General features: G+C 36.3%; 1 protein-coding gene and 1 long non-coding RNA gene across 4 annotated transcripts in view; one reads left to right on the top strand and one right to left on the bottom strand.

Moving 5' to 3' along the window:
* Window positions 1–25,001, bottom strand: part of gpc5c (glypican 5c) — a 276,595-nt gene that overhangs the window by 60,325 nt on the left and 191,269 nt on the right. For all 3 annotated transcript variants that reach the window (XM_087241345.1, XM_087241343.1, XM_087241344.1), the window contains one exon: window positions 11,486–11,615. In XM_087241345.1, the coding sequence (XP_087097471.1) occupies window positions 11,486–11,615 (130 nt within the window). The remainder of the gene's footprint in view (window positions 1–11,485; window positions 11,616–25,001) is intronic.
* Window positions 1–25,001, top strand: part of LOC147846482 (uncharacterized) — a 455,407-nt gene that overhangs the window by 382,970 nt on the left and 47,436 nt on the right. The gene's annotated exons all lie outside the window — the stretch shown is intronic.

The raw sequence follows: 25,001 nt of genomic DNA, 5'->3' as shown, positions 1-25,001 counted from the left end.
TAATTGTTATAACTCTGTCGGAATAGGGAATTTAGCACCTCAGCATAACAAGAACAACATAAAGGGATTATATTGTGCAACTTTTCCTGATCAAACACTACAAAATAAGCTTGCATAGTTTAAACAAGAGAAAGAAAGGAGACCTTATGGACATCTAATATAAACATGTGACTTCTTTTGCAGCTGTTCATGTTCGGAGAGTAATATTTGATTGCGTTAACATAAAGATTGTGTGTTTTTTGACCAAGCGTAGAGTGTACGCACAGTACACTTTTAAAGAGATTAATACTCATGCAACATGCATCATGTGACAGCTGCAATTTGATTGTGTGATTTTAAATTAACGAGGATATAAAATGCATATAAAGTCGATAATAAACAATTCGAATGATTCACATCAGCAATTTTATCTTATTGGTGGGGAGGATTAATTTAATCTACTTTTTTTTATTATTATGATAGGACAATATGTAGAAAGCAAGCAGAGTTGGAGAGAGAGAGGGAGGGGTGAGATGGGAACAGGAATGGCCTGTGAGCTGGGACTTGAACTAGGGAGCACAAAGCACCACACTTGGCAACCTGTCCTGTTTTTCTTGCGATTCTCCTGTTTCTTTTACCATATTAATCCACTATCATTCTGTTTCCCCATATTTCTCCTACATTTTTAATATTTCTATTAAAAAAACATTATAACACTGGGCATAATTAATATGTTTACTTGTGTACATTCGCCTCTGGTAAAGCAGGTGGCAGTACACAAAACATTAGCTGAAATATACATAGACCCGCAAATCACTCTCGCTCTAAAATGTAATAAAATGACAAGAGCTTTGACAGAGAATTAAGCTTTAACATTGTATTTTGCCTTAAAAATACTATGAAATTATTATGAAAATGGACATACTGTATGCTGTCCCTTTCCTTTAAAACCATACACCGCTCACTTTCCTATGCAACCTCCATATCAGTCAAATCATGAAAGACAATTGTCCCCAACCCCAGTGGCGTAGCGTAAAATGCGGAGGCCCCCCTGCAGGGATCGCTGACGGGGCCCCCTGATGAAGGGGGGGTATGTCATACGTCAATTTGCATATCACTGACGTCATCACGTTTTACCGTTTCTGTTTGTTTAACAGCCTATGGTTAATAAAGGGGTATTTATAATTGCACTACACTTTATATAAGCATGTTTATTTAACTAAATGTATTGCTGTTTGAATACAGTATGTCATTATAGATATGTATTGAATGTGCAGTAATCTCTCATATGTAATAAACTCAGACAAGTTCAGAAACTGTCACTAAAATATCTGTGATTGTGAACAAGAAAAGAATAAACGGTCCAATTAAATTGTTAAAATAAAGTAGAAGTGGATCGGTTTGACTGTACAAGGGAAATACCTTCACACTGCCTGTGCTAAATCATTTGTCGTCGGTACGCAGGGGGGTGATCTGCTCTCGGGCTGCAGGTGGGAGAGGCTGCTGTACGAGGACTGACAGGGCCGCTTGTCAGTGCTGTGAGGCGGGGGAGGGACTGGCGGCATCACACGCAGCTCGTTGAGAAGAGTAGGGACGGTACAGTATGGACAAATGACAGTCTAAAAAAAACTCCATTAACACACAAAAAAAGTCGCTAGATTTGTCGCTAGGGGGGTCTGAAAAGTCGCTAAATCTAGTGACAAAGTCGCAAAGTTGGCAACATTGGCGGCAAGCAATCAGAATGAAGTAGTCCACCGCTTCAGAGGTGTTCAGAGAACACAGACGTGTGAACTTTGGTTCCGACAACAGTTGTTCCCAAGAGTTTGATTATTGCGGTTGCCGGTGGATTTTCAATTATTGATAGGGATGTAACGGTATTGTAAATACCGTCATACCGCAATATTAATTTTTTTCGATATTACCGAAGTCGCATGACTCGGTAAAACTATAGGTCTTCTGAGAAAATTTGCTCAGGCGAATGAAGCGAACGGGAGGTAGCGAAAACTACAATCCCCATCATCCCTTGCGGTCTGTTGTCGCTACAGATCCAGTAATGCGGAAATGGAGTGTGCTGCAAGAAGCGGGGATCAAAAAGAGCTGTAAAACTCTAAGGCCCCTTTTACAAGAGTGCGTTTTAGTTTTAAAACGGCGTTGTAGAATGAAAACGATCCGCGTCCACACTCGCGTTTTACCCAGCGTTTCTGAACAGCTCTCCGTCCACACCAAAACGCTGAAAACGCACATCACGTGACCACAGACACTCTCGGGCAAGCGCTCCAGCATGAGATGAGAGCTCTGCTTGTCGGACTGCTCATCACGCATCTCCCGCTGGATCTAATCTCACTATATTTGCTAAACGTGATATTTCATTCATGTTGTTGTCTTTATCTAACGACATAGGCCAATTCCCTGACTTTGGTCATTGGAATCTATTAAGTTACTTGTTCACGGGTAACATGTTTTGGTTAAGCGCAAAGATAAGTTAATGATTAATCCAGGTACATTGACTGATCGCTTGCCTTTATTTCCTACAATGTATAAACTTATTGTATGTTATACTTTTATAATTGTCGATTATTAAAACTGATATTCAGCAAAAGAGAGGGTGCGTTTCGTATTTTCACTGAAATTGAAAGGAGGCAGTTGTTATCGGCTCCGTTTTGTTATAAATATTCACACAGTGAAGATGACGCTCATATATGCAGCACGACGCCTCAACATTTCTGCTGTCTGTTAAGTTGCTAATATTAAAAAGAAAATAGGCAGTTCCTTAAATCATGTTTACATTTTATTGTTGAGAAAGTGAAACAACGTAGCCAAGGTGATGTGAATGAAGTTATAAAGTACACTGTTCCCTTTGAAGATTTACGCGTGTCCTCGGTATGTTTTCCATATCAAACTGAGAAGGGGGAGACTGCAGCCTTGATCAAACTTGGGAAGTCTTAACTTACAAGAAGAGGATGCGAGACTGAACTGTGTGTGGGCTACTTAATATTGAGGAAAAGCCCCAATCAGATAGGCGAACGTTTGCAGCCCTGCCTCCGTTTTCAGATGTCTCCGTCTTTCCCCATCCACACTGAGACGGAGCAGCAGCGTTTCCAACACAATCAACGGCCTCTCCAGCGTTTTCGAAACGCTCCGTTTTCGGCGCTCAAGAAATAAGTCATATAAGTCATATCTCTCTTGTCCCAGAAACCTCAGTACCAAATGAGAGTTTTTTTTTTTCTGTTGCAGGGGACATTGTAAATGCCCAGAGATACCAGCTTTTACCAGATTATATTTATATGATAATTTTCCTTTAAACCCATCTCTATCTAAGTGAGTGAGTGATTAAATGTTGAATGTGATGAGTTTTCAACAATACTAAATTAAAAACTTAATTTTTTTTTTTTATATGGTTTAATATTTTTTTGTTATTAAAATTGAAGTTCCTGTTTCAAAGCTTACAGATAGATGGCTAATTTGTATGTCATTGACACTTTTGGCACTTTTTTGGAGTATTTTCATAAGTTTTGTTTTTTCCTGTAAATGATTCAATAAATACCGTACCGTGACATTGATACCGAGGTATTACCGTACCGTGAAATTCTGATACCGTTACATCCCTAATTATTGACAATCGCGACGACGCAGGGCCCCCTAATCACGCGGGCCCCCCCCGCGGTGCGTTCCCTGCGGGCCCGTCCGCTACGCCACTGCCCAACCCCCAGGCCGGTACTGGTCCACAGATCAATTAATACCGAGCTGCATTTTATTAACTATTTGAATTTGAACAATCTTTAATTTTGAAAAATTGTCTATTTTGATAAATGACGTATTCTCTCGGTCACTTGAGCGCCAAAATTTAACCCACAAGCTAGCAAAATGAGAAAGAAACAGACATCTTTGGAAAGTTTCTTTGCAAAGGGAAAAAGGCCCAGTGAAAGACCTGTGAACTGTCAGGGAATGGATCCACAACCCATTTGTCAACAAATCAGATGGATCCATTATGTCTGTACAAGAAAAAGATCGACTGCTGGAGATCACAAATGACTGCGGTTTTAGGGGCCATTCACATACAGTATCACTTCTTTTCCACATACAAGTTCATTATTTCCAATGGAGGCTTGTGGCTTGCACGCACAATGGATACACTCGCACTGTCCAGGCAATAATATCCAGCACAGAACACCCAAACACTGCAGTGCTTTTTCATTTTCTCCATAAATAAAACTTGTATCAGAGTTGCAGCAATGTTTTATCATCTTGTCTTTTGAAAAACATTTGATGGTCGCCTAGCAATCTACGTACACCCACCCCTTGGCCACGGTAAAATTGTCAAACGTTGACCGGTCTGTGGTGATAAAAAGGGGCACCACTGATGAAAAATACACATTATTGTTGCACAAACTCCATAATGTTAAGGAGATGCTGTGCCTCAAGCAGCTTCTGTAAATGTCTTCTGTCAATTCCTGGAGGGTCAAAGTTCTGCAGAGCTCAGCTCCAACCCCTTCCAACTCACACCTTCTTAATAGTCTCTTGTAACCAGAGATGTATAGTAACGAAGTAGAACTACTTCACTACTGTACTTAAGTACTAAAAGGCAGTATCTGTACTTTACTGGAGTATTATTTTTTTCTCCTACTTCCACTTTTACTTAAGTACATATTTTACATGAGTTTAATACTTTTACTCCGATAGATTTTTTATGTGCTGCATCGTTACTCGTTACTAGGGGTGTCAAAATGATCGATATCAGTTCAGTAATAGGTCATACCCCGTTATTACGTGATGACGTCATTTATCTCCTATGCGCGATGTCGCAATACTATGGTGAAGGACGGAGGCGCGAGGGCGAGGCGGCACAGCATACCAGCCGCTAGTTTACTATTAGGGAGAAATGTTGTAAAACTTCACCTCTGCCTATCTCTCGCTCTCTCACTTTGGACATTTGACCCGCTGGCCAGTTTGTAAGGTAACTTTTCCTCTCTTCTTAGCTGTTAAAGCTGTGGATCCAGACATGAGCGTGCCAAGTTTTCTCCACTGTGTCTATTACCTGTGATAATCGCGTATTCTTCCCGCCATGGGTGAACAAGCGCTTATATGTCTAAAGCCCTTTCTGTTGAGGACAATAACCAATCATAGCCGTGTAAGAGCCGCCTGTCATCGCTCAAAAAGCAGGCGGGATAATATTGACATGAGTTTATTAGCTGTAAATGCTTGTGCTGTCTTCTCTGCATGAGTTTTGTTTGATACATCCAGGAAGAGTGTTTTCTTTGAGCAGGTCAAATTAAGGGCACAGTTCGTATATCTGACTGCTGTATTAAAGGACAAAATTTATTTCAAAAACCCCTTTAACTGTCACACCAAGACAAAAGCAATAGAATTTTTTTTGATTGCATTTCTTAACTCCTAATGTCGCTATTTAACACAATCCGTGCATTTTTAGTCAACACATCACATTATTTCTAAAATATCAGCCTCTACCAAATGGTTGAGATGTTGGTTTATGGTAAAAGTACCAGAATTAATAAATATACTACAGAAAATATGAACTGTAAGACCAATTTCATTTAAAACATAATAAAAATTTAAAAAAATTATTACTAAATTATAGCCATAAGCCACAAAATATTTCAGATTTTCATTTAACAGAGTAATATACACATTTTCCTGTTTTTTTACAATAAAATCAAAATCAAGTGAATTTGTGAAGCAGGATTTAGTTTGCTTGTTTAGTTTAAAGCTTTTTATTTTAAAGCAATCAAACTTCAAAACTCCCAAAGTGTGAATGTGTCTTTGTGTGTGTGTGAGTGAGAGTGAATAATGTGTAAGAGAAAACAATAGTGTGATTGTACCTGTGTGTGTGTGTGTGTGTGTGTGTGTGTGTGTGTGTGTGTGTGTGTGTGTGTGTGTGTGTGTGTGTGTGTGTGTGTGTGTGTGTGTAAGAGAGAGTGTAAAACAATTGCAACCTATATAATGTCCCCACAATTCACAAAAATGTGTGTGTGTGAGAGAGAGAGATGGAGAGAGAACTGTGTGTGTGAGAGTGTATGAATGTGTGAGAGTGGGGAGCGATTGTACATTTAGGTGTGTGCAGGGCAGTGTGTGTGTGTGTGTGTGTGTGTGTGTGAGAGAGAGAGAGAGAATGTATGTGAGTGAACATGCTGAATTATCTCATCAGTGAAGGCATTTTCTGGTAAAAGGGCCTGACGATGTGAGCTCTTGTACCATCGAAACTATTTACAGAAAAAAACAGTATGATAAGCCATGTTTCTTTTCGTTCTGCTTAATCAAGTACCCCAAAAAGATATTTAAAATAAACAAAACAATTAGTGTATTTTGACTGCTTTCTTTAATAACTACATTACACAATACTTGTACTTTTACTTTCAGTACTTGAGTAGTAAATTTTGAAATAAACTACTTGTAATACTTAAGTACAAAAAATGTTGAATACTTTTGTACTTCCACTTAAGTATGGTGCTTTAAGAGCACTTCTACTTCTACTCAAGTCAATTTTTGATAAAGCACTTGTACTTTTACTTAAGTATGGGTCTCTAGTACTTTATACATCTCTGCTTGTAACCTTGAACACCTTGATTATTTGGATCAGCTGTGTTTGATTAGTGTTGGTGCAAAACTATGTAGAAGGCTGTGGCCTTCTGGGAATCCAGTTTGAGAACTATGTTATTTGGGATTTAGGTGTAATACATGTAATATATAAAAATTTTCATCTTACTGTATGTTTTTTTTTAAACTGAAGTAACTGAATGCTTGTCATTTTAAATCTGTGCATTTAATCTATCCCTGTTATTTAATCACTCTCTTCACTGATCAATTATAGTAATTTTAATCAGAATCAATGTATGTTCAAATGATAAAGTGCAGGTAATGTGTAAGAGATTTGGTAACTTTCAAATTACTTAACCTTTTTTTTAAAGCCCAGTATGCAAAGCACAATGTCAGGGCACTGCCCACGAAGCTATATCAACGCTCATTTGCATTTAGGAAGACACTTAAAACTATGTGATTTTGCTTTCACTCAAAATATGGCATTCTACAGCATGGTGGGATCTGTGGGATGTTTGGAGCTAAAGGTTTGCAGCAACATTCTGGTGACAGCTAAGAATTATATTATATGGCTTGAGCTGTCGACACGACTGATCTCGTCACAGTCGCTCTATGATGTGAGTAAAGGTCAATCCTTGAGGCACATGGTCAGCCACAGGTGTCACGGATAAATTGACTGAGTGGTGTTTATAGTTTATATGTTTTTTTTTTGTTAGTTTTTTTTATAAAATCAAAAAAACAAATTAGAATGTTGTTAAGGAAAGCAGGATGATGCTACCGCAACTTTTGGTTTGACCAAAAAAAAAAAAAAAAAAAAAAATTTACAGTGTTTTATTATGAACATAAGTAGCTATGTTTCTACTTAAATATGCTAATCAAATGTGTGCGCAAAACTGGAATATTGCATAAAACATTTGCGAATAAAATACTGTTTCCGTCTACTGAGTCAGAAACTGAGGAATGGCCACCAAATACAAAAAAGAATTAGAAGAAGGCACTGTAGGCCTATTTTTCATTAAAAAAATTAGTAGGGTGTCAGAAGAGGATGATAATGCCATCATAACTGGTTTTTGAAGGCCCAAAGCCATTCTTTGGGAGGGCAAGTCAGTTTCTGGGAGGTAATAATACAAAACGACTTTGATGATGGACTTTGGCTGAGGTATTTTAGAATGACCAAAACAACATTTTAGATGTTGTTCGATGTGGTCGACCCATTGTCGTCCCATCGCCTACTAGATCTGTCATAAAATAAATGATGCAAATTGGTTGTAAAAATTGAAGTCTGTTAAAATAAAATCACATGGTGTTTTTTGATGTGCGGATTTTGAACTGAATTTATTTGGTAAATGTGTTTCCATTGTAGTTGATAAATATTTTTTATCGGATAAAAAACATTATCTTATAGTTGTGTCGATGTGATTTCATGTGCATTTTCAAAATGTATGCACATCTGGGTGCTTTCATCAGGAATTTATTTAATGTGATTGCATGCACATAAAAATAGGAGTATGGAAATGTATCTAATGATCAACCATATACATTTTTTTGTACTTCACTGAAATATATACTTTAATTCAATACATTTTTCTTGAAAATACCTATTTCTTATTTATTTATTTAGTCATTTCTTGTTTACACATGTTAGCTTTTGGCTTTATTCAAATTTATTTGTATAGAGGTAATAGACCGAATTAAGTCTAAACAACTCTTAAGCTACTTAAATGGTTTGAGGAAATCGTTTGCGGCAAACCATTTAAGCTGACTAGCTTTATTCATTTAAGTTCACTCAACTCAAACCATTTACTGCAATCAGTGTCCTAAAACCATTTGAGTATCTTTGTAGTTGTTTGGACTTAATTCATTTCAGTTAACTAAACTTATACAGATTTGATTGTTGAACTTAACCGCCATATCATACACCCGGCGCAATAAGGCACAAGACGTGTTTGATGTTGGATAGCGGAGGGGTGTCGCAGACGTAAGTTAAAAGCTGGGGCGGAGGTTGGTTGTTGCGGACAAAAGTGAAAAGGGTTGTGGAGTCGCGGAACAAAGTGAAAGTGAACAGCGGACAGGGGAGAAGGGCGGGTGAGGAGGGGAATCGGTAAAATGAGGTGCCAGAGCAGATTTCAGGGGTGTTGGGTCTGGGTCCGGCGTGTTCCGGCACAAATTAAGCCCAGACTTAAAGTAAAGGAGTAAAGTGTAAAAGTAAAGTAAAGAGAAAGTAAAGAGGGTGAATGAATGAGGCTGATTCTTTATCCTTGCTCTGCGGATGGTCTGTTTAACTGTTTTCTCACTAGTAAAGCATTCAGTTTTTCCACTTACAATGTCCGACATGTAAAAAGCAAATGCGCTGTGACGCGACTAAACTGACTCTTAAAGAGAATAGAAGATGAGACTCTGATTGGTTTAATGCACGTTACACTCAAAACACACCCACCACACATTAAGAGAATAAGTACAACCCTGTTAGACCATGCGCTGAGCCAAAAGTGTATTCGGACACACCATAAATGCTTTTCCGCTAGACTTTGTACCTAGATTGTTAAAATAAATTTATTAATACTCTAAATGTTTGACATGATATCAACTCAAATAATATAAGTGTATATGACTCAATAAATATAAGTTTACTATACTCAAACCATTTGGCTTAAAAACTTAAACTGCTGCAATCCGTTTCCTCAAACAGTTTGAGTTAACTTAGCTTATTGAGATTTACAGGAAAACCCTGCTTATATATATATTTTTTATTTTGCTCCTTTTGACATTTAAAACAAAAAGTCTGAAACAGGACGTGTTTGAACTACAAATCTTATAAGTAAACTGTCATAACAGCTGGTCTAACTGTCTGAGAGATGCGATCAATATGTCAGAAGTTTTAAAGAGAGGCCTTTGGAGAAATGCGGCATGATGGATGAACATCATTCTTCATATCTCCTCTCCCCAAAAATACTCCTGCTCGCGTTGACCTTGTCTCTTTCTACCCAGGAATGTTTTTCAGCCTTTTTTCTGTACCCTGTGTTTTTGATGTGTGGCACCCTGGAGCGCTAACCGCAGATTGGGTGAATTGGGTGCGAGGGAGCAAGATGGCTACTGGAGGGCCCAGCGGGGTGATTGCAGTGATGAGTGAAGATTGGGTTTCAAAGTGATTGAGAAATGCTCTTTAAACAAGGTCTGTGGAGAAGACATGGATCCGTGGGTCATGCGTTACGGCTTCGAGCAGAAAAGAGAGGCCATTTAGTGGGCATTTTAGCGATGATGGAATGGCAGGTACCACCTCAGCACCTGCGTTAGAGACTGTCAGAGGAGGTCATACGATCTCTCTCTGTCGCCCTGGGTGGTCTCTGTGGTCATTTCTGCACCTGAGTATACGGATGACATGATGTGACGCCGTTTGTGAGGTCTAGAATGCTTGTTTTGGACGGGCAATTATTTTCCATGGAACTGCTAACGCTAACATCACCAATCCTAACACATCCTGGATGTGAAAGGTTAACATGGAGGTCTGTAAGGCTTGGATAAAAATAGCCTTCAGCCTTGCCATTCATCTCAATGGCTGTTTCTCAGCAAATTCAGAAGGATAAATGCATGCAATTTGAAATCTTTCATCTTTCACAGACAGATCTGAGTAAATTGCATGTGACTAATCCCTGTGAAGTTGAAGGAAAATAACCTCTCGGGATTCGCTGATTGATTATAGCACCATCAAAATGCTGAGAGTCACAAATCAATTACAAAGGACTACCTTATACTGCGATCTGCTATAAAAAAAAAAAGCCAGCATATAAACAGAAAATAAATTCTATTCCATGCTTTTAAACATCTTGAAAAGTGATTATACTGTACAGTAAAATCGAATACAAATACATTTTAGCAGATTAAAGAATATTATTTAAATTTAAAAAGAAATTTAGCCCACATCTTTTATTAAATAATATACTGACACAACTCTGAGAAATAGTAATAAGCAATTAAAATAATAATGATAACCCATGATGTTATGATGCCTGTTAAAGTTAGTAATGTCGTGATCACCAGCAGTGTTGCCCTTGTGCTCCCTGTATCTACCAGACTACAAACCCCATCATACCTTGCATTCACACACCAGTTTCAAGTTCACCTTGATTACACACATCACTAATTACCTGTACTACTATACAGTATATACACTGTTTAAGACATCTGGTGCCAGTGTTGGGCAGTGGCGTCGCTACAAGTACTGACGCTACTAGTTTAACCTTCTGGGGTCTGAGGGTGTTTTGGGGCTCTGGAGAAGTTTTGACATGCACTGACATTTGTGTTGTTTTCAGTATCTTAAAAACATATAAATGGCTAAAGTGTGATAACACTGTAAACAGCACAAGTCAGGCTACAATAATACCTAAGCAGCATGTTTGTATGTGTTTGTGTTTTTGAGAAAGAAACGTTTATGCGTGGTTAGTGAAAAACTAAAATTTTGAAGTCACTGAAACAAGGCTGTGAAATTTCACTACATTTCACAGTAGCGTGGCTATAAATCAAATAGCTTAGCAAAGCTGTTTTTATTTTAGTTAAGTAGCGTCCACACAAGCTACATTTACCGAGCACTTTGTACTCACATTTCAAGCGTACCACTTTTGAACCCATCCGAACCCCACTCTAAACCAAACCAAACTGTTTGGATAGCCTAAATCAGTACACCCTAAATCAATACCAGCAGGGATTAACTAAATTATTCTAACCAACCAAACTAAAACGTAAGTAGGTTCTTCTCAATAAAGAAACAAACATCCTTCAGGAAACATGGCAACTGTGATAAATCTTATATTTTTGATGCTGGTATCACAACCAGGCTGATTAACATTACTATCCAGCAGCTAATAGTCAAACAGTTTCATAAGAAAGACCATCTTGTTATAAAGAGCCTCATCAAACCAGCAAAGAGCAGATAATGCAGTTTTGTGTTTAAACTCACAGGGAGACTCCACAGACTCTCCAGAGCCTTCACATCCATCCTCATCATCACATTCACCACTGCTCTCCCCACTTCCTGGGTCATCCCAGGATCGTCTGTGGCCCACGCCTGGTATCACCTCCTGGACCTCCTAAAAGAAGAACCACCACACATTGCATCAGCATTTAGAAGTACAAAACATAGATGTTTATAATACCATTATACAGTACATTACATTACACATGCCTTCTGATGTGATATATTTCTGAAAAAAATTTGGGTTCAATAATGAATCCTTTTTTAACATGTACAGTACGCATTGCATTGATTGAAAATACCAGCATTTAAAATTTTAGGTTACAAAACATGATGTCTTTTTTTTTTTTTTGAATTTTCATTGGAAGAGCCCCTTGAAAATAGATCACAATTTAAAAAAAATACTAAAACGTTTAATTTACGATTTAAATCAAGCCACTATTTTCATTTTTTGATAAAAAAAAATTAATTGTTTTTTTGTTTTGTTTCTTAAGTAAAAGAGAAGCATATTAGAAATATTTCTGAATGATTAAGTGAAACTGAAGACTTGGGTAATGATTAGGCCCACATTGAATCTGCATGCACAGAAATTTGTAGACTTTTAGCCCATCATTGAGTCTATTTATTTACTTGTGCAAATCTCTGTTAATTTATATTTACTCAGTTTTTAAATTGATATCAGTAATATTTTGATTAATATGAAAATGTTCAAATGATTTATGTTTAATACAGTTTGTAAAGTTATTTATTCTGTCTTTTAGTAGATATGTAACCAAATAAGTGGATCTAATTGGATTTGCATTGTAAATATTAAATAAAAGTTAAAAATGTATTATTATTTTTTTTATATACTAAGTGTTTAGTTATGATACTGTCAAAATCGTTCCGCAAAAAAAAACAGATTCTTTACAAATTCCTGCACAGAAATAGCAAACAAATTGTGTGCAGATTCTGTCTGGCCCTAATGATGCATGAAATTCAACTATTTTTACAAAATAATGGTAAAAAAATGTTTTAGGAAAATAATTGCACTGGAATATTTCTGGCAACAGACAAAGGTATGTTATGAGTCAAAAATTGTGCCAAAATCATTAGAGTAGAAAGTAAAGATCCATAAAAAAAATTTGTACATTTCCTATTGTAAATGTATAAAAACGTCTTGATTATATTATATACTGTAAAAACGTTTTTGATTAGTAATATGCTTTGTTAAGAACATAATTTAGAACAACATTAAAGCTGCTTTTTTTCAGTATTTTATTATTATTTTTTATTTATTTTTTTTAAATCTCAGATTTCAGTTTTGAACAGTTTTATCCAACCAAACAAATCAATGCAAAGCTTATTTATTCAGCCTTTTGGGTGATAGATAAATCTCAATTTAAAAAAAAAAAAAGCTGACACTGACACTTTTTGTGATCCAAGGCCACATATAAAACATTTAATTTAAATAGCAATAAAATTTTAAAATATGACCGGTTTACTGTATTTTTTTATCAAATAAATGACCTTTTTCTCACATGGTCTGATTGGTGCGATTACCGTACGTTCACACCGAAAGCGGCGAGAGCGTCCAAGGTCGCTCTGGCCGCCCTGGCGACAACGCTGTCTGCCTTCAGCTCCTGCGGCGAGAGCGTCAAAACTCGCAACATTGATCTCATATTTAAAGGAGCCGTTGCAGCATATCAGTTACATTCCTGCATAAAACATGTTTCTAGCGTGAAAATGTTGCGCACTTCTTATCAAATTCATACAACAATGGAAGATCAAGTTGCGTGTGGTGTGACTTTGCTCTATTTATCCAATATGTGTCCATATGTCTGAAATATCCTGAAGCAGCAGTACTGTTTTGTACTGTCACATTGCGTGAGATTCCCGCTTTTTTAAGATAAATTTATATATCATTAATGAACATCAGTAACTCGCCAGTAACTTATTAAATGTATGTTCCTGTAGGAAAAATTTTTAAATAATTGGAAATCCGGCGACGGCAATAATCAAACCCTTGGGAACAACTGTGGTCGGAACCAAAGTTCACTGGTCTGTGTTCTCTGAACTGCTATCAAGCGATGGACGTCTTTATTCTGATTGCTTGCCGCCGAACCGCGTCATAGCTCATTACCATAAAGTTGACTTAATTTCAACTCTCCTCGACGCTCATGCCGGCGAAGACGCGCCGCGCTGCTCCTCGCTGCTTATCGCCGCCTATCGCCGCCGGCTCTCATTGAAAATGAATGACTTCCGGCTACTTTGACGCTCTCGCCGCTTTCGGTGTGAGCGTACGGTTATGCATTCACAATGGCATGAACCATTATAGGGGTGGTCAAATGGATATCTATTATTTTAATTATTAACTGACACTCCCATACATCTTGTTTTGACAATCTTAATGATGCCTTAATAAGGAGGGTCAATCCCTCCCTTAATTAGGAGGGTCAATCCCTCCCAAACCCCCCTGTAATTCGCACCCTGTACAAAAGACATTTTGTTTGAAGTTGATCTGAATCCAGTTCAAATAACAGTCAGCAGTATTTCTGGTAAATATTGTAACAATAAAAAAACAAAAACCTCCCTATCATAATCATTTACTTCCATCACGGCAAAACAATATCAATATCAATGTAAAATTTACAGTATAATTGTAGTGGTGCTGCTTTACACTCCCTGTATCTTCCTACTGGACTACAAATCCCATCATATCCTACATTCACGCACCAGTTTCAAGTTCACCCTGATTACACACACATCATTAATTACACTATTCTCAGACACACTTGTTGCCGAGTCGTGCTATTGTTGCTATCATTTCTAAGCGTTTTCCTTGTTTGCATTGTCTGTGTTTGTGACCTCTTTGAACTGGTTATATCATTTATTGTCATTTATATTGTTTATTCGACTGCTTATACTGTTTATTGTTTGTCGCCTGTCTCAAAACTCAAAAACTGACTCTCTTTTTTTTTTTTTTTTTTAATAGATGACAAAAAAAAAATACTTTTTTTGTTGGCCTAATTTTTGCCATTGTATATGTGTACATGTGAATAGCTTTTATTTAATGAGTAAAGAAGTGAAAACTGTGTCAGGAATACACCGTCACACCGAGACAGATCACAGAAGATGTCTTTTAGATTTGTGTATTGAATTGTAACAATCTATAATGACAAAAAACAGTTATGTTTCAGAATTCTGTGCTCTTTAAGAATAGTCTTTATGCCTGCTGTCTGTGTTGCATTTGTATGTTCGTATTCTGTACCACACTAATACTAACACATCATAGTTGAGTTTAATCGAACCAAGCAGCGCAGCAAGCATATCCAAGTTGTTAACTGACAGGTTTAACCCAAGCATATCTGTGAATAAGAGTTTGGCATTTCTAAATCGAGCTCCAGTCACGTCCAGGACCGGGTTTTGGCCAGAGCTGCTTTGGAGGACAATTTGAACTGCTCTACAGCACAAGCGAAGATCATTTTACACACAAACTGTACATGCGGTGGACTTCAAAAGTCAAAGTTTGTCCATTTCAACATGGAAACACAAATAACACACACAAATACATCATCACTGATGGTCTCAGACCTTTTTTCATGATGTAAAATAAGTTTCTGATGTTCCCAGAGTGTGTATGTGAAGTTTCAGCTCACACAAAAATATTTTTATAACACTTTGAAACTGACCCTTTTAGGCTTTGATCCTAATTGTACCATTTTTGGTAACTGTCACTTTAAATTCAAATGAGACTGTGCTCACAGCCCTCTTTTCAAAAGAGGGTGGAGCTACAAATGCTTATGCATCACTAATCTGTAATAGAGAATTGGATTGCTCATGATGTCATAAAAAGCGAAGTCACCACACGGCCATATTGGTAAGCCCTAAGCTCAGGCGTTCTATGGAATCAATAGGAAGTGGCATGGATTAAAAGAGAAAACGTCACCCAACAAGACACTCGCTTGTATTTGAAACCTTAATGTGTCAACACAAATGTCCTAAACATGAAATTATTATTTATTTAGGATCAGGAACCTTTTCTGGCATCAATAAAAGGCTTAATATGAAGAAGAGAATCAAGCAGAACAAAAAAAAAAAGTGTTTTGGTGACGACAGGTGGCAGTAAATGGTTATTTTATTTGCGACGCCCCTTCAAACAGAAAGCAGCTTTTATCAGAGGTTAATATCATCATCGGAATAGACAACTAATACGATAACATTTTTTACTACAGACACACATCGTTCACTTGTAACATTGATTGATTTCTTAAACAAATTTACATAAAGAATGTATATCAAATAAAGATTTTATTTACACAAATTTAGGCACATGAATTGATTTGACTTGATCCCATCTCATTGAATAGAAATTACTTGTGTATGCGTACCTAAAATATATAGCCTTTATCTGATTTGGTTTAAAGTGCATTGTTAAAATAAGGTGTTTGTATGGCCAAGTAAGTTACATGGTTAAGTAAATTCATAAGATGACAACACAATTTAAACAACATAACAGTAAATTTGTTTTTGGCTCCATGTTTTAAAAGGAGATGTTGCTGTACTGTTATTAACTGTTATTAATTCTTACTTTTGAGATAAAAAGATTCTATCTGGCCCCCGGGAGTGAGTTTCCTTTATTTTATTCATTATTTTATAACGTTCACCCTTAATGTTTCCTTGGCAACGCATCATGTTTGTCATAATGCACACCCCAGCCACAATAGCAATGTATGACAGATGCATCCTTTTTATTATGCTTTTCTGTTTAAATACAAAATTATAAGTGAGTGTTTTTTGTTGTTTAAAAGATGTATAAATTATCTAGATCGTGATCTATAACGTGAGACGGGAGTCGCCATGTTTAATTTACTTGCGCATGCCTCATTCATAAAAGCAGAACATGCAGGATTCAGCACATAAATTCATCAGTTACTCCCAAAATGCATGCAAGCAAGTGGCTGGCCAGCTTGGAGAAGAATAGATTGAACTTTATTTTTACTTTCATTACGTGTATCTGATATGAATAACACACATCAGTAAATTATATTTGAATTGATTTTTACACTTTTATAAACTTTATTGTGTGTTTATAGTATAGTAACAATCTTATTACCACATTATATCATTATGATAACATAATATATGCCTTCAGTGATTTCCTGAAGATAAATACCAAAAAGAAAAAGCAACTGGAATAACTACAGCCGTCTTGATCGTCTGATCTCATATGAAGTAAGAGATCGCGATGACATATGAAAATGTGTGCAGGTGCTGTATTGCTGTCCCATTTCTTAGGGGTAAATTTTGAAGCCCTTCCCCTTCACATTCGGTTTTAAAGTCTAAGGGGAAGGGGTACAAAAATAGAATTGGGATTGGGCCTAAATGTATTGTTTTACTAGTATTTGTGTGTATTTACATGTCTAAAACATAAAATAAGCATTGGGTGGCTAAAAACACTGCATAACTGTAACTGATAATATGACACGTCTTTCTCTGGCTCAGCACCAGCCAATGCAACAAAGCTCAGTTTGAATTTTTTACATCATGCTTGTCAAGCTGGATGACAAGTAAACAGCAGCACCAGGGATATCACGTACCTCACTTCAAAACGGAACAAAAGTAGGTTTCTGTAGTGATTTACCCCGCTGATGCTCCCTTTCTCCTCATCAAAGACTCCAACATGTTTGTGTTTCAGGTGCTGGATCATTGCCGTGGTGCTCCCGTCATCACAATAGCATATTTGGCGGTTAACACACTTTTTTTTTTGTTTATCTAGTGTGAAATGCTTCCTTGAAATGTCACACCTTGAATGACTAGTCGCACAAATTTCTCTGCCTTCGCCATTTATCTTTTCTCTAATGTTACATCCACTCATTTTTCTGCTCCGTCCTGTCTGTGGCGCTGAACTTTGCTGGCATCAGTGCGCAAGAGAGGCTCAAGTAAAGTTTTTTTTAATGATTGAACATCTCCGTGTCGTGCGATACAACGAATCGATTATGAAATTCGTTGCCAACACTTTTAGTAATCGATTTAAGTCTATTTAATCGATTAATTGTTTCACCCACAGGTTATAAAAAATAGAGTTAATTAATTTTTTAACTATTAGAAGCTGGTTATAATCACAAACGGTTGCCACATAATTGTTTTTAAACCCCTTATAAAATAGATTTTCGCATAATAGGTCCCCTTTAAAATCCCACTACAGGTCCATAACCATTCCAATCCACTCCACTGCCATTTGAATCTTCCCACTGACATTTCACTCTAGATTTTTCCACGCTTTCAGCACCAGATTTTGAGCATAGCGAGGCAGAGCATTTGATTTTAATCTTTCCCTACCTGCTGAGGACTAAATGTCACAACACACTCCCTTATATACACAATTCCTTGAAAGTCACTTTGCCCAGGAGTGCCCACTGGGGAAATAAATGTCAACGTAAAAGGTCGAACCCACATGACCCTTTAACCTTTGAGTCAGCACAATCAGCAGCACACGCTCGCCGTGACCTTTCACCTCAAGCCCGGGGCTTACGAGTCAGCTAGAGACCAGAAGCTATAGATAAATATAACAGGCCAGCAGCGAGACGGGCAGATAAATATATAGATGATATTAATGGACAGTAATGACAGCGACTCCACACACACACACATGGCTCAGTACCTCACTGCTGGACTTTCTAACTTTGTCCTGACAAAGCACATGTACGTCTTTCAGAAACAGCCATGTGCAGACTGACGCAAACACACAAGAAGATTCGCAAGCTTGACTGACGCTCTGGAGACAATGTTTCAACACTGCTAATGCTGCAGTGCGCACATACACACACACACACACACACACACACACACACACACACACACTCAAACCCTTCCTGTTTCTTAATAATGACCTCATATGGAACAGCTGATTTCAGTCATATTTTTAGATTGTACGGTTTTATTTTTTAGGGAAGTGAAAAAGTTACACAGAAATATAAAACTGAAGTAACTTTTCACTAATAAATGAATGCTTTTTAGGCTACTGGCTGCTTTCAAAAACTTTTAAAGGAATAGTTCACCCAAAACTGTAAGTTCTGGAAATTCGTGGATTTTATGAATCAGCCCAATGTCCGCTAAAAATGTTCTACTAATGAAAAAATGTTCTACTAATGAAAAAAGGTCACCTACTTATCATAGATGGCCTGAAGTTGAGTGAAGTAATAGCATATTTGCACTTTGACAAATGTTTATCTTTACTAAAACTATCATAAGTTATATTTGTGAACTGAAATCAAACTGAAATTAAATAAATCATTTATTATTAGGAGGCCTAATACACTTTCAGGAAATTTGAAAAGGTAATGTACTAATATTATTTACAAAATCAACAATGAAGAAAACAATAAAATTTTAAAAACATACATATCTCTTAATATAAATAAACACATATAATTATATTTATATTCATTCTCGAATCTGGTTGGCTGATAGCCATGCGATATTCTGCAATAACAGCACACGTACAACAGCCTCCTCACCCTTCTGTATTCTTTCACCCACATAGAGTGACAGCAGATCAATAAACTCACGACAGTTTGACAAATATTGCAGCTGTTGGACAACATAATGCACTTTTGAAGCTTTTTAGGTGAGAAAGTAGTTGTTTAGACTGCAACTTTGCAGTTTATTTATAAGGATAGTGCCTATTTTAAATATTTATAATTTTGGAGAAACAGCACTTTGGCATCCATCAGCCTATGAGCAAAACAAAGATGGTTGAAAATGGCAACAGGGACTGCATAATAAGCCCTAAGAGGAAGAAAAACCCAGCGTAATTTTAAACTACAGCTGATCAAATCATCATAAAACAGGTAAGTAACATTACATTAACATCTCTCACTTTTGTATGTTGTAGTGCTGTTTTTTACCATAGTAATTAGTGTATTAAGTGTGAGATGGGACTCATATATCAGGAATTTATGTATTTTGTGTTGGCCATGTCTCGATTCCTGCTTTAAAAGTTTTTGATGTTGAGAAATTTTACAAAATAAAAATATTGACATTGTTAGTACTTTTCAGAAATATATTTCTTCATTTGGTCATGTAAATTATGATACAAAAGAAAATCCAAACCGAGTGATCTGCTGTTAGCATTATCTCTATTATTTTAGATTTCTAAAAATATAGTTTCTTATACAAAATATTGTATAAAACTGCTAAAATGTCAATAACATCTCTGTCCAACTGCACAGTTAAAGCTGAAATTTACTACAAAATGTGTCATTTTTGACAATGCAAACAACAAGTCTCCGGAAGAAATGGTGACATAAACAAATGAATAAAAATCAATAATTCAACACTATTGTGTCGGTGGACTAAATGTGTTCGATGGAATGTTGTTCTGAGGACTCTTAACTTTCAAAATAAAGCCTGATATACAGCAATGACTGCATGTGTGTCATGTTAATACAATGAAATTTACTCCATCTATAAGCGTTTTGTGTACAACTTGCACAAATTTAGCATATACATTCTTTATAAGCTTCCCATTGAACCATCACTAGCCACAATGGCTGCTTGAGGGTTTGTCAATTCTACTCATGTTCTTTTTGGTGTAATCTGCTCATAAGCACTGAAATGTGCAAAAACAGCACCGCAGTTCGCCTACGTCCTGTCACTGGTTCAGATCTATTTGAACTTGTTTATTATTTGCTTTTAAGGAATTATTATTTGCTTCCAGTATTCTTCCACTGCTGTCTATGACATTATTAGAAGATCTGTGTGACCCAGAGGTTGTGACCTGCTAGTTATGAATAGAGATTTGACAAACAAATTGCAGGTAGAAATTCTTCTAATAATGCTCCGTCTCAGACTCGCAGTCATCATGCCAAATCTATTCCGGTCTGCTAATCTATTTTATTGGTAGGTACATATTCCTTCTGCATTGAGAACATGCCCTGCCACACTGTCAATAGGCTTAAAATACACTCGTTCAGCACACATACATCTCTTTGCCCCAGCACAATGAAATATGCAATGGAAACCTATCATGGAAAACAGGACGTTCTATGCTCTTAGTAAAAAAATTAAAAATAAATAAGTAATATAATATACACACACACACACACACACACACACACACATATATATATATATATATATATATATATATATATATATATATATATATATATATATATATATATATATATACAAATATATACACATATATATGCATACATATATATATATATATATATATATATATATATATATATATATATATATATATATATATATATATACACATATATATATATATATATATATATATATATATATATATACATATATATATATATATATATATATATATATATATATATATATACATATATATATATATATATATATATATACATATATATATATATATATATATATATATATATATATATATATATATATATATATATATAAACAAATAATGAAATTAACAGACACTGATTCCCAAGGTAACTGTAGGGTAACCAATTATAATTTTACACAATCAACAACTGTTTGATATAGATCTATGCATTATACTGTATATCCAAGTCCTTAATTTTGTACAGACTGTGTGAAGGATTTAGCTAGAAAGAGAAGAATAAGTAGTGGCTCGCACAAGACACATTTCTGCATGTTAAACAAAATCCTGAACACTAAGTCCCCAAACAAGTTTATACTTAATATAAACAACATTTCTTAAAAAAAATCATCTTTATCAGACTGTTAAAGCCATGGCTAATTACCAGACAGAAAGCAGATGCCTTTGGAAAGAAAACAGAGTTTTTAAAACAACTTTTTTTAGGGGGATAGATGGGACTGAATGTTTAAACAATGATATTTATATTCAAATCATTATAAGGTCATTATATGACAGTTTTGTTCTTGCTAAAACAGGCAGAAACTGATACTGATAAGTTGTTTTTTAAATTGTTATCTATATTTGATTATGGCGACACGGTGGCTCAGTGGTTAGCACCGTCGCCTCACAGTAAAAAGGTCACTGGTTTGAGTCCTCGTTGGGTCAGTTGGCATTTCTTTGTCGAGTTTGTTGGCGAGGGTTTCCTCTGGGTGCTCCGGTTTTCACCACAGTCACCATAAGAAAGACACTCATATATTATGTGGATAAATGGGAAAAAAATTTATCCAAAAATCTGTGAGATCAGCCTTGACTGGTCCCTGAAATGTACGATCACACCGGTGTGATTAAAATGTTCAGAGCGCATTTCATCAACTGCTAAAATTCCAATTTGAAAGCACTCGCTGAGGAGCAGAAAGAGTGCAGCGCTTGTCATAAATCCTTTTTTCAAACCAAAAACATTTATTTTAGGTTTTAGACATTCAAATACACATAACTACATGCAAAACATACAATTTAAAGCTTGTAAAATACATACAGATATCTATGGAGACAGCAATAATTATTATTTTTTATAGCAATATTAGCAATAATTTTTATTATTTTTTATAATGATTTTAAACTGGTCCTGGACAGTGCTGACCTTGTGCAGTATGTCCACTTTCCAACACACTCTAAGGGGCATATTCTTGATCTAGTATGTTGTTCTGGTGTTGTCCCTAATAATATATCTTCAACTGATCACTTAATCTCAGATCATAAATCTGTATTTTTTAATGTTTCTCTTTCTTTGGGAAGAGTTAAACCTCCACGCTCTGTCTCATTTAGAAATATTAAGAACATTGACCATCATGTACTGGAAGGAATGATTGATTATTCTGTAAACCAGTGTCTGTCCACTTCTACTTCTGACTTGGTAAATTTTTATAACAATAGCCTGTCTCAAATATTAGACACTGTGGCTCCTCTAAGAACCCGCATTGTATCTTATACCAATCCCTCTCCATGGTTTACTCCTGAACTTCGTCATCAAAAAGCTCTAGGTCGTCGCCTGGAGAGACTCTGGAATAAAACTGGTCTAGAAGTCCATAAGCAGATGTATTCTGAGCATCTTGCTTCTTACAAGGCTGCAATAGAAAGAGCAAAATCAACATTCTACTCAAATCTCATCACCAGTGGACACTCAAATACAAGAACTTTGTTCAGTACTGTTGCCAAATTGTTGAAACCACATGATTCTGTTTCCCTTGATCCTATTCAGTGTGTTCCCTACTCTAATTTTCTCCATGCAAAGACTGATCATATTCATCATGAATTGCTAAATTCTGTTTTGATTGTTCCTAATTATCAGTATGATTATAGCCATGTTAGCGGGTCAGTGAGTATTCTCTCTAATTTTGAACTGCCCTCAGTTGATTTTATTACTAGGGAGATCATGAAGTCTAAGACCTCTACCTGCTCACTTGATCCCCTACCTACTGTTTTAGTTAAGTCTTGCATTAATTCACTATCCTCTTTTATTACATCTATAGTGTGTTCTTCACTATCAACTGCTACTGTTCCTTCATCTTTAAAAATGGCCTCTATCACTCCAATACTCAAAAAGACTGGGGCTGATGCTAATGACCTAAACAATTTTAGGCCAATTGCCAACCTTCCGTTTGTTTCAAAAATACTGGAAAGAACAGTAGCAGCTCAACTTCACTCACATCTGCTTACTAACAACATCTATGAGCACTTTCAATCTGGGTTTCGCCCTAAACACAGCACAGAAACAGCCCTAACTAAGGTTGTAAATGATCTTCTTTTAGCTGCTGATTCTGGTTACCTGTCTATACTTATTCTTTTGATATTACTGCGGCTTTCGATACTATTAGTCATTCACTATTATTGGAACGACTGGCTTCTATAGGAATAGCTGACAACGCACTTTGCTGGTTCTCTTCCTATTTAAGTGACAGAAAGCAGTTTGTGCAGATAAAGAATAGACGCTCCGATCCTGTTTCAGTCCTTCATGGTGTTCCTCAAGGGTCAGTATTGGGGCCACTTTTATTTATTATTTATATCCTACCTTTAGGTCATATATTTCGTTCTTTTGGCATACATTTTCATTTTTATGCAGACGATACACAAGTTTATATCTCCACAAAACCTACAACATCGCACCCCCCTTCTGACCTTACCAAATGTCTAAATGAGATTAATACATGGATGACTAATAATTTCTTAAAGTTAAATGCCAGTAAAACCGAAGCCCTTTTGGTTGGCTCAAAATCTGTTTTATCCAAAGCTCAATCTTTTACCCTGTTTGTTGATAACTCCCCAGTCAATTTCTCAACCCAAGTGAAAAGTCTTGGGGTTATACTGGATGGCATGCTCTCATTTAGTTCTCAAATTAGTAATATCTCACGTTCTGCCTTTTTTCATTTGCGTAACATTGCAAGACTTCGCCCTTCACTATCTCAACAAAGTACTGAAGTGCTTGTTCATGCTTTGGTTACATCACGGATTGACTACTGTAACTCGCTTCTCTCTGGTATTCCTGATAAACAAATTCATAGACTACAGTTGATTCAGAATTCAGCGGCTAGGATAGTCACCTGCTCGCGTACTTCTGATCACATAACTCCAATTCTCTTTCACCTGCACTGGCTTCCTGTTCACTATCGTATACAATACAAAATCCTCCTCTTAACATACAAAGCTCTTCATAACCTGGCCCCTCGCTATCTTTCTGATCTTCTTCATTTGTACACTCCTTCACGCTCACTGAGATCATCTTCTGCTGAACTGTTATCTGTCCCACACTTTAAGATGAAGTCATTTGGTGGCAGGGCTTTTAGTTGTACAGCACCGAAGTTATGGAATTCCCTGCCTTTGCACATTCGCCAGATGGACTCTATTTCCAATTTTAAATCTCAGATAAAGACGTTTTTGTTTAGGATAGCTTTTAATGATTTGCTGGTTTAATTATGCTGATTGTCATTTTTACTGCTTGCATTTTTATGATGTGCTTGTAATCTGCTGTAAGGTGTCCTTGAGTGCTTTGAAAGGCGCCTAAAAATAAAAGGTATTATTATTATTATTATTATTATTTTTAAATATAACCGGACAATGTTCTTCATTCATGTAAGATACACACTGTTTATGTTTCTAGAATATTTTTTTACTTTCATGTATTTCAGAAGAAAATTATGAATAAACATTAAGTAAATCCAGTGGCTCACATCTCTTCTGCAGTTCTGCGGCTACAGCTGTGATTGGAAGTTAACGCAAAGCATTAGTATTATTATTTTAATTATGCATTTATTGTATTTTATTAGCGTCTACATCTACCTCAATCCTGACCCAACCCTCACGGAAATGTAAAAATATTATTTATAGTACAGTGTCACAAAAATTAGGCTATATTGACGCAAGTATCCTCAGCTTTATCCCATCTAGACTTCACTGTGCTGCATGAGAGGATGAAGTCTAAATGGAATCCAGCAGTGGATACTCGTGTCAATCTAGTATAATCTAATAAAATAATATTTTATAATACAATGCTATCTTGACGCGAGTAACCTCAGCTGTATTCCATCTAGCTAATAAAATACAATTAATGCGTATTTTAATAAATAATATAAACACTTC

The sequence above is a fragment of the Danio rerio genome, chromosome 2, assembly GCF_052040795.2.
Source record: "Danio rerio strain M-AB ecotype USA chromosome 2, GRCz13ab, whole genome shotgun sequence".
Classification (NCBI taxonomy): domain Eukaryota; kingdom Metazoa; phylum Chordata; class Actinopteri; order Cypriniformes; family Danionidae; genus Danio; species Danio rerio.
The sequence above is the reverse complement of the archived record's forward strand: the minus strand, read 5'-3'. Positions and strand labels throughout refer to the sequence as shown.